The sequence below is a fragment of the Chenopodium album genome, chromosome 7 (genome assembly GCF_948465745.1).
Source record: "Chenopodium album chromosome 7, dcCheAlbu1.1, whole genome shotgun sequence".
In the NCBI taxonomy this organism is placed as follows: domain Eukaryota; kingdom Viridiplantae; phylum Streptophyta; class Magnoliopsida; order Caryophyllales; family Amaranthaceae; genus Chenopodium; species Chenopodium album.
In genome coordinates this window covers 8,905,286-8,916,636 of record NC_137840.1, presented here as the reverse complement: position 1 = coordinate 8,916,636, position 11,351 = coordinate 8,905,286, and the positions used below count along the sequence as shown (strand labels likewise).

The window sequence follows — 11,351 nt, the reverse complement described above, 5'->3', positions numbered from 1 at the left end:
TAGATAAGTATCCACCAACCATGTACCAAATTATGACTTGATTTGACTTTTATTTCCCATTCCATATAACCTTTTTACCTAATATTTAATTTTTCTATTAAAAATTTCGATTTATTTATCATTTAATATTGTTATATAACTAATTATGTACTCCCTCCGTGTCTTTATTAGAGTCCCATTTCTAACATTTATTCCTCACATATTAAAGAGAAATGGAACTCTATTAAAACGACGGAGAGAGTAATAAATATTTTAGTATTCTCATCCATTACAAAAATGGATGAATTTTTTCAAAAGGTATATACCCATTGATTAAGATACTTTTGCGAAAAACATAATGCTGGAGTAGTCATAATACGTTTTTAATTTAAGTGTTGACTTATTATGGAAATTTTGCGTAGAACTACCCCAAAGATAGGGTCATTTGTGAACAACTACCCATTTTTTTATTTGTTTAAAAGTACCCACAAGTTTGAAAACATTTGGGTAGCACTACCCATTACAATTAAGACGTTATCGGAGCCCACTTTTTTCTCTTTTGCCACCCAATTAACTCTCTCAATTTGTATAAAGGTTTTAATTTACCTTAATTAACCTAATTAGGGTTTTAATTAGAATTTATTTTAGGGTTCAAAAGTTTAGTATTATTTGGGGATTTTGATTTCTAAGGTTTGGGGGTTTAATTGAATTGGGGTTTTTGCTTATTTTAGCATTAATTGGCCATTGTAATTGATAAAAGTGAAAATTTTGGTCAAAATAACGTTATTATTGGACGGAAAACGTTAGTGGGTAGTGCTACCCAAACGTTTCCAAAGTTGCGGGTATTTCTAAACGAATTAAAAAAAAAAAATTGGGTAGTTGTTCATAAATGACCCTATTTTTAGGGTAGTTTTACACAAAATTTCCATTTATTATTGTTGATTAACATGTATTTCAAAATTTATAAACGCAGTCATATGCATAGAGAGTTACGAAGTAGTAAATATTTATCCTTATATTAAGAAAATTTTTCATAAATAATTTACAAAATAAATCAAGAAAATTAATGGAATTAAATAGAGTAGAGCTAGAAGTGGATATCAAATATCAAGCCCATGGGCGCCAAACCAACACATTATGTTGAAACATAAAATATAGGAAAGGATAGAGAAAACAAAATGAAATTTCAATATATAACTTAGGGTGTGTTTGACATTGTTTTTTGTTTTTAGTTTTCTGTTTTTTTTAAACAAAAAACCAAAAACAAGAAACAAGAAAAAGATGTTTTCAATTTTTTGTTGTCAGTTTTCAATATTATCATGATTTTAATGGATTTGTCTAATTTTTGTTTTATTATATGATATATATCATATGAGTTTGAAAACCAAAAAACCAAAAAAAGAAAACCACAACGATGCCAAACGAATCCTTAGCTTTTAGGCATATAAGTTAATTAAAATTTACTTTGAAGGAATAATATAATATCAAAACATTAGACATGAATCTTTTATTATGCTCATCATTATTCACAAAGTGAACGTACAATCGGTTTGAATTACATACACAAGAAATTCACCATCCAAACACAAAAAAACTTTTAGAAATAGAGAAAATTCACCATCCAAAGACGAAGAACTTTTAGAGATAGAGCCATAGAGGGTGTAACTAACATATTATTAGTAATAAATTACAAAGGTATACATTTAGCTGTAGAAAATTTAAGGACACTTGCGTTTGCCACCGTGGGTAGTCTGGTTGTAGTAGCAAGGGCACATTTCTTGGTTACCGGAAGTACCCGGTGGCACGCACCCGCAACGAGCACAGCAGGTTCCACATGCCCTGTGACATAGGTTTGGTCTGCTGCTTAACCGGCACCTAGCTACACATGCTGCTCCACAATCTGCATCGTCCATACATGAATTAATTTTACATAGTACGTATTATAATTAACTATATTGTTTTATAATTGCTCAAGTTATTCTAATTGTTAGAATTTTAAAAATATATATATATATATATATATATATATATATATATATATATATATATATTATCATCATAATTGAAATGTAGACTTACTTATACCAAGGAGAGACCTCTTTGGACCGTTACTCTCAATCTGTGGGACAAAAATAGTAATACAATATATATTTAGTTTCAAATATGATAAGAAAATTTTGAAAGAAATAGAGAGTAGCAGCTTATATACTAGTATTACATTTTTTTCTGTTGCAATAAAAAAATGCATGGAAGGAGCACAAAATATGGTTAACCAATTTTGAAAGGAAATTATTAAGGTAAGAAATTAAATGTGTTCAATATCAAGGTCATCTATTTAGTGTGGACAAGGTAGGTATTAAAAATCTTTTTCATAAAAGGGGGGGGGGGGGGGGGGGGGGTAAGTACTAAAAATAAGACATACATCAAAACAAATTGAACAATCCTAGAAACTATTGACATATGTAAGAGTTGGACATATTTGATCTACTGAGATAAGGAGACACATGTATGTTATAATCTTCATGAAATAAACTTATATAGAAACGGACGAAAACAAAAAGTGTAACTAACATTAAAGAATTGGCTAAGACTAATGGTATAATTACGATGACTATAAATACTTTCATCACGAAAAGAGTTTCATAATCCACGATACCATACATGACTTAAACCTAATACTATGAATAAGAAGCTTACCACATCCTGAGCTTGAACCACGTGAAGAAGAAGAAAAGAGAGGACAAGAGTAGCAATGAAAAGCTTGGAAATTGCCATATTAAGTTTGTTAATTTAATTATAATTAACTAGGGAATGTTTAATTAATTAGAAGTGAAGAAAAGAATTGCAAGGAGGGATGTATATATAGAGCAAAAAAAGGTCCTTTTATTCTCATGCAAGAGAGGATCCAGCTATAGGTATCAAATAAAAGCACACCATAATTTGATATAGAAAACAAAAGAATGTGAATATTTGTTGGTGGAAAATAAAGGAAGTGGGCGCATGCATATAAAATGGGCTTAAGAGTTTTAGTGGGTAAAAAGTTCTAGGAGCTTCTTAATTGAGAGAAGAACCAAGTCTCCTACCAACTTCTAGTCTTGTACAAAGTTATTTAAAATTGACACATATAACCTATATACGTGTGGGGTACAAAGTAGGAAATGCACTATTGCCACCCCATTATATCATATGCCATTGTAGGTACGTAAACGTAATGATGTTACGCTCTTGTTTCCTTAAAGCACAAAGAAACCATGGCACTAAATCCCACCTAATCCACAACCCTTGGTTTTTCTGTCTTTCCATACCGTGTGTTAGAATGCTGTGGGGATAATCGCATTTTTGTAATTTGTGACTTAAAATCTTAGAAGAATGGCAAATGACTGACTTTATATTCCTTTAAGTTTTAATAAGTATTACCCTTTGACCGGCATATATTTTAAGGGCCTATTTTCTTCAGTTTATTTTCAGTTTAGTTTAGTTCAATTCAGTTTAGTTCATCTCCAATAAGTTCAGTTCAGTTTAATTCAGTTCTTATCTTAATTTCCTTCTCTTATAAAATATTCAATTCAGTTCAATTTAGTTCAGCTCCAATAAGTTCATTTCAGTTCATCTCTAATAAGTTCAGTTCAATTCAGCTCACTTTAGTCAATTAGTACAAGCCCTAAGGCAATTTAATTGATTAAAATTAAATTTTTTTTAAAAAAAAGGTAAATGAGATAGTTGGAGTATTAAAAAAATTGTTAAAAAAAATAAAATAATAGGGTTAATAGTTTATTAAAAATGAATGGTTGTGCCCGAGAGGAAAGCAATAATTTAAAAAAAAAATAGTTGTGGGGTTGGGTGGGGATCATGGGAAGAGAAAATAATAATACTATGTAGTAAAATAAAATACAGTATAATACTTATTAAAACACAGATGGGGTATATATATAAGTGATCTAAAGCGATTCAAATTAAAGGTAATAAAATTATTAAAAAAAATAAAGTAATAATTTGTTTCAAGAGCTTTTCAAGAATTAGTCATCATTTTTGTAAGAAGAAAAAATGTACACTTGTTATGTTTTTACTTTAGATGGTAATCTGGTATGTTTCTAAGTTGACAATTTGTTCTAAACGTTGCATCAATAAAATTTCTCTAAACGATGTTGAAGCCATTTGGGCTAAAAAGTCCAAGTTCATTGACATTTTTTTAGAAAAGGTAAGGTCAATTGGGCCCTGTCGAAGGTTCCCAGGAAACCTAGAAATGAACTAGAGTAATAAGGTGGGATTTGTTCCTGATTACAAATTTTTGTCTAGATTCTAGTGTAGGCAAAAATGCCTGCACCCCCATTCTAATGACCATACGATACGCGTCTCAAGTCTGCGAGGGACCGTAACTCCGCATCACCGCATTTCACTCACACTCTACGTGCCCTGCTGCTCTTGCCAACAAACACCACCCCTCTGCCCCTACAACAACATCTGCAAATCAGAGCAATTTAGAGAAGAATATATACACACCTCAATTGATCTGAGTTCGCCCAAATTGATCACATATATTCACTTATTTATTATATTCAACAAGAAACTACAAATCCTAAACGAAGCAGTAACAAGCAAATAACACAAGAATATTAAATAGAATTTAAGCCAAAATTCCTTAATTTTTTTGGTTAGATGGAAGAATTGCAAAAAGATTGTAACGATGATGATTTTTAATTATTGTTGTTGTGGCGGCGGTGATGACGATGACAAGGCAACAACAGGAGTTGAAGTTGCGTGACTTGCATCTAACAAAGTGGCTGCAGATTAGGGGATTGATGAGGAAAAGAGAAAAAGAAATGAGTAAAGTTCAAACCACCATATATATATATTTTCAACTTGTGACCTTGCACTACTACAAAAAGCGTGTTTTTTGGACGCTTTTTAGGGCTTTTTTCGACGCTAAAAAGCGTCGCAAAAATATTTCTCGACGCTTCTAAAAAGCGTCGCAAAAATATTTCTCGACGCTTCTAAAAAGCGTCGAGAATACATGAGTCGAGAATTTTGAGGGACACAAAAAAGCATCGAGAATATCGACGCTTTTATGTGTCCTAACTAATATACGAAGTGTCGGAAAATACTTATTTCGCGCATTATCCCAAATTTGTGTAGTTTTTTAGCGACGCTTTTACATGTCTACATACTCAAATTTAGTGACGCTTTTTGTTGTCTTGCGTTTATTCGTGTCAGCCTATGGTATCGCGGGAAACTCTTGAAATATGAAAATGTGCAAAATACGTAAACATTAAAAAGCGTCTAGAATTTTTTTTAAGCTTTTTTTTTCTTTTATTAAATTATTACCATCATATACATACATTATAGTTATTTAAATTTATCATAAATTAAATTAATAACATTAAAATTAAAATAAATCTATATAACTAGATTTAAATATAAAAAAAAACAATAATTAATCAACAATAATAAGAGTACGTAGTTAATTACCAAATTTATAAAAGAAAACATCAACACAATTAATTAATAAAAATTAAAAAAAAAATGTCGCATATTATAGTAGCTTGTCCCTAAATAAATACATTACTAATATAAAACTAAAAACCAAAATAGATAGATGATGGCCTTATAGACGATCCGATATAGTCGCTTGTTTTGATGCTCAAATGTCCCGGCCTATTCTCTTGTTGCGCCTACATTGCCTTTTCTAATCTTCAAAAAAAAAATACAAAGTATATATTAGTACATTATTACACATAGAATGTTTCCAAAAAGAGAAATTGTCTTAAAGAGTAATTTGAGTTATATGACAGTATACATAGGAACATTGGTTTATTCTATAGTAGCAAATATGATCAAAATAAGTAACATTATTAATAGAAAAGCAAAATCAGAAATAGCACTAAAAAAACCTTTACCGCGAGTAATAGATTGTAGATTAGAGGGATTCTAATTCTATATACGAAGTAGTATAAAACAAATTAGTGAAATAAAAGAACTTAAATTGATATAAACAACCTTTAATAATAAATCTAGTATGTATATTTTACAAAGCAGCACATGGACGATAAGAAATTCCTTATAGACAATCTAAGGATACTTCATTCATAAACAATGGCCTAAAAGCTTCCGGGTACTAAAAGTAAAATAAAATGTAAAAGAACCTACTTTAAGCACAATTAACACCTAATAATCAATCTCAAACATGGCAGAACGATCATAAGGACCAAAAAGATCAAGGGAAAGGACAAACTCATACTAATAAACCAAGAATAAACTATTATAGATCATTGTTTCAGGATTATCCCCTATAATTCAATAATTTTCAAATCGTTAAATCCTCAATTCCTAAAACTACCAAGCAGATAATTAGGGATTTTGACAAACTATAATGCACATAAAAATCTGTATCAATCTGCAACTTTTTATAATAATATGATTTTTTATGAAACAATTATTACTGGTTAGGACTGAAAACCTGTGAAGAACTCAAGTAAGCAGCCAACTCTTGTTGTTTTGACCTCTTGCTGAAAAAAATTCATCATACTCTTTGCACCTCTTGCTAATAAAACTCTTGCCTAGTATAACACGTATCGAACAAACGAATCCTTTCCCTACTGCTAGTCACTTAATATACAGTAAAGCACAAAAAATCATCAAGCATTTGTTAACAATGCAACAACACAACCATACTTCTTTCAACTAATATATAATTAATTGGAGGAAAAATAGACTAAAAGAAATACGAACAACTAGAGTATTCATTACAACAAGCCTACCCAACTCAACACAACAACCCAAACAAACGTCAAGTAAAAAAATTAGCCCAGATCCGATAGATTTAAGCCAGCATACCACAAATTTCCAGAAGGCATAATTCCTAGCAAAAAGTTCCACATTGAGAAATTCTTGAGCCTAGATTGGATAACTTTTTGAGACCTATAATTTTCATGAAGGGACTAGGGGCTAAAAATGATTGCATGTATTTGCCTTCAAATTGCTGCCCCTCTTAAACCAGATTGTAAACAAGAAATCAGTGTTTTAAAACAATAGTTATGTTTTACAACTTCTATAGCATATGCATTTCACATGTTGTACACAATTAATTAAGGTTTCATAAAATTTTAACAACTACCCAACAACAAATCTCATGAGTTTGACTTTATACTAGAAAATATAATTCAACATATGATCGCTTTTACACTAAGATGATCTGACTCTATAACCTCAAGATGACATAGACTGGAGTCATTATCTGCACAATTGTCATGCAAGCTCAAGCATATAATACCAAACTTTTATATTCAAAACTCTAAGTTAAGATATCTCACAAAACATAACTAACATTACATGTCAATTTAAGGAGAGGAGCTGGACAGAGTCCAATATCCAGGTAATTTTAACTTTCAAGAAAAATTGAACATCCAAGAAACAACCAGTCTAATAGTAGCATGAAAAACCAACTTTTGAGGGAAAAATTACCCAAGAGAGAATTGGCAGAGAAAGGCCTGGCAACAGCGGGAAAAAAAAAACTGAAATCAACTTTTCATATCCATTCTATTACCCAAGAGAGAATTGGCAAAGACCAAACTTTTCACACAAAATATTAATTAAAATTACCTAATTGACAAATGTGCCAAGATAGACATCCTTCTAAATTATCCATTCTATTATAAAACAGAACTTTAAAAGTCACAACATAGACTGACATTCATGATATTCAATATATAAAATTATAAAGACACTCAAAAATAAGGCCCGACACAAAATTGTTTTAGCATACACCTCTAGCAAAACAGTCTCAAAATTCAGTTGAAGAGTACAAATTATAATAGTGTGTTACAAAGTTTAATTTAAGCTAACACGTTGCAACTTCAGAGTATAACTCAACATCAAACAAACGTTTTCTCTCTTGTTTATATTAATATTGAAAAATGGAACTAACTACGTACAAAGGTATAGCTAATAGAGTGATAGGAGTAGGATAAAATCAACCTTAAACCCAATAAATTAGAGAAAGTTTTTTCTCGGCTTGAAGCATAAAAAGTCATCAAGAGCTTGTTTACTTAAAGTAAAGTTGTATTGAATTAATAGGCATTTGCTCTTTTGACAAAAAGATTAATATATTTTTCTAACAATAATTAACAACAATAAAATGCTAGAGCTTCGAAAAAAACAAAATAAAGATGAGTAACACCAATTAAAAAATAGTGAGAAATGATAATTGACAATAAATTGATTACAAATACCAAGTACAACAATCATGAATGAATAGAACCAAGGCTACAAAGGTTAGTCATATCCGCCTCTATGTCACTATTGCTACTAAAATTCACCAGTAGTTAGTTGAAAATACTCTAGAGTGTAGCTTATTAAATGGATAATATTCATATCAAATTCTTGTTATATATAAAATAAATTAGTTGTTTTATGTGAGACCTTAACAATTGATTCTTCAACATCTAAGTGTAATGTTTTTTTTTAACTCTAATAAGCAAAACATTTCAATGTCAAGTTTTTTCATACCATAATGAAATAGATCTAAACAAATGAAATTTGCAATCCACTAATGTATAAAAAAAATATGTAGAAACTAGGAGATTTAATTGAAGAATAGAAATTTAACAAGATCGATCTATAACCTAGGGTTTTCAAACAAGTAAAATTTGGTAATTGCAACTTGCAAGTATGGAAACTTAAAATAAAAGAATATACCTTTTAATGCTTAGATTGCCGAACGAATTGAGATAGGTAACTGGAAAAATCATCAAATTTTTTCCTTCTAATTTGTGGTAGATCTGGAAGCAGAAACATGAAAAATAAAGAGGGAATGGAAGCGAAAATCAAAGAACAATTATAGAAAAAAAAAAATCAAAGAAAAAGCTGATGATTAAGACATAGTTGATAAATTCGAATGATATATTAGCAAAATGGAAAAAAAGTAACAAAATTATGATAAAGATCAAAAAGATAATAGCAACGAGTAGAGGAAGGAAATTACCACATTTGTAGCCCGATTCGCTGAATTTTTATGTGGTTTTGGGAGGCAAAATCAATCAAATTGAAGAAATTCTAACGAAAATGACGAGTGCTATGTAATTAGGTTTAGGTTCATGGAGGAAGTTCTTATGCTGATGGAGAGGTGTACTATTAAGTGGGTAGTTTTTCCACATAGCTTTTATTAATTATTAATTGAAGTCACGTGTGCATCACATGAATTTCTAGACGCTTTTCACTGTCGAGACTTTACTTCGACGTGAAAATGCGTCGAAAATATACGGGATCTATATTTGTATATTGACGTCTACTACACAGTGTCGATCCAATAGCGGTTGATTTGTAGTAATTGAAAATAAACATATGTAGCTTCTAAAATGTACAAATATGTCTCTTAAAATGAGCATGTTCATTATGCTTCGTATACCATACAGAGTATTATTATTACAATGCATAATTGCATATAAACCATTCATTAAAGTGAAATTTTAAAAGAGTATGTTATTGTGTTTTTGGATCTCTAATTAGAGATGTCGCATCATTACTCCAATCAAATTAGGTGGACTTATTGTGCTTCATATTATAAAACACTGCTCTTTATAACGTATTTATGTGCGGGTAACTACATCGTGTGGCTGATTGTAAAATAAGGAGTAAAAAGTGATGAATTTATTTTATAAATTAAAAATGTTCATATGATTTAATAGAAATGAGCAGTTAACTCTCCAGGAAAATGAACATAATGGTACATCTAAATGAACATATTATACGCGTAACTGAATAATTTAAATAAATTAAACATACTACTATTTTTATCACTTTATAACTAATTATAAATTTATAATCCAGTGTTATAAAAAACATGTATTTCGTATCTTTTTAAAGTGATAATAAATGGTGTTAAACTAATGAACATGTACAAATGAACATAGAGTTCATCTAAAATGAACATTTACTATAGATTGCAAATAAATGAATATCTTTTAATACGATAATGAACAAATATAAAATTTTAAATGAATATCTTTCAATATGAAAATGAACATGTAATAATGTAAAGAGAATAAACATTTATAAAATTTGATTGAACATTTTCTTAATAGATGAACATAAATGAACATCATTTAAAATGATCATTTAGGATCGATTAAATTACTATCCCAAAATCTACCGAATAACAAATATTAACTTTTAATTTGCAAAATAAGTAGTAATAATTGATAATTTATGCTTTAATTCAATAAATCAAATTGATAAATTGCCTTTAATTTTAGTTATCATGATTTTATTGTTATTCCTTCTAGAAATGAACATGAATCTTATCTAAAATGAACATTTACAATATATAAACTTTACTAACCAAATTTTATTGAATAACTATATTAATTAACGAAATATGTAATATCAATTGATATAATCAATTCCATAAACAAATTGACAACTTGTCTTTAATTTTAGTAATGATAATTCAAATATTATTATTTTTTTTATAAATGAACATAATGATTTTTATTTAAATTGAATATTTATGATAGATTAAATATATTATCCAAAACTCACCGAGTAACATTAGTAATTGAAAAAATAAGTAATATTTATTGATAATTGATGCTTTAACTGTATGAATAAAATCGATAATTTGTCTTTAATTTTAGTTACTATAATATAAATATTAATCCTTTTACAAATGAACATAGAGTTCATCTAAAATGAACATTTACAATAGAATTAAAAAAATATACTTCATTACTTAATTATTTTCATTTGAGAATCGCTATGAATATCCTCTTTCTTGATAATGGGAAAGAAAAAATAAAGTAGTTATGCTTATGATAACATTTAATTAGAAAGAGAGATTATTTAAAGATTGAAAGTTGTAGAGGGGCAAAGGTTCATGGGAAATATCGACGTTGATTGAAGTTCTTATGGAAATGCCTGGTAGCTAGAAAATCAAATTACACACTTTTAAGTCCAGCAGACATCATTCATCTCCGTCACTGCCGGCGATAGCGGCTTCAAAGTACCCCGACGTCGGAGGAGAGAAACATGTATCCCAATGTCAATCAGGTCCAAAGGCAAAGTAGTTGGAATAGTTTTGGGAGAAATCATTCTGGGATCAGAACAATCTCGTTGGTTTTATGAAATCTTGTGATTTTGGTGGGTGTAGTCTGTAGATAATGGAGGTAGCTGAGGTATAAACCTACCGTTTAGAAGGGAGTGTGGGTATAGCTGCCTAGTCTTGGGTTTAGGCATATATAATTAGTTCCTGATGCGGATCAGACCTCGCACCTCGAGGATATAAGGCGATACATCAAATCTTAAAATATTGAAAAGTATTGTAAAGCACATGGGGGTGAGAGAAAAGGAGGAGAAAAATGGGCACGTGGGACCAGTTTTTA

The 11,351-nt window shown here is 29.8% G+C and overlaps 1 protein-coding gene and 1 long non-coding RNA gene across 2 annotated transcripts; both read right to left on the bottom strand.

Moving 5' to 3' along the window:
• Window positions 1-1,458: 1,458 nt before the first annotated feature.
• Window positions 1,459-2,837, bottom strand: LOC145640884 (gibberellin-regulated protein 1-like). The gene is made up of 3 exons (XM_081692113.1): window positions 2,677-2,837; window positions 2,059-2,098; window positions 1,459-1,879 (listed from the first exon to the last, which is right to left on the bottom strand). The coding sequence occupies exons 1-3, from the start codon at window positions 2,752-2,754 to the stop codon at window positions 1,698-1,700; spliced, it is 300 nt and encodes a 99-aa protein (XP_081548239.1). The 5' UTR covers window positions 2,755-2,837; the 3' UTR covers window positions 1,459-1,697.
• Window positions 2,838-5,395: 2,558 nt separating this feature from the next.
• Window positions 5,396-9,159, bottom strand: LOC145640883 (uncharacterized). Its single transcript, XR_014114995.1, has 3 exons — window positions 8,957-9,159; window positions 8,671-8,753; window positions 5,396-5,667 (listed from the first exon to the last, which is right to left on the bottom strand). It is a non-coding gene; the product is annotated as an uncharacterized LOC145640883 (long non-coding RNA).
• Window positions 9,160-11,351: the final 2,192 nt, after the last annotated feature.

Excerpts from the sequence above, each read along its gene's own strand:
- LOC145640884 (XM_081692113.1), bottom strand. The coding sequence starts at position 2,754 with ATGGCAATTTCCAAGCTTTTCATTGCTACTCTTGTCCTCTCTTTTCTT. Across the intron at positions 2,099-2,676 it reads TGGTTCAAGCTCAGGATGTG|ATTGAGAGTAACGGTCCAAA; the intron begins GTAAGCTTCTTA and ends TTTGTCCCACAG. Across the intron at positions 1,880-2,058 it reads GAGGTCTCTCCTTGGTATAA|ATTGTGGAGCAGCATGTGTA; the intron begins GTAAGTCTACAT and ends TGGACGATGCAG.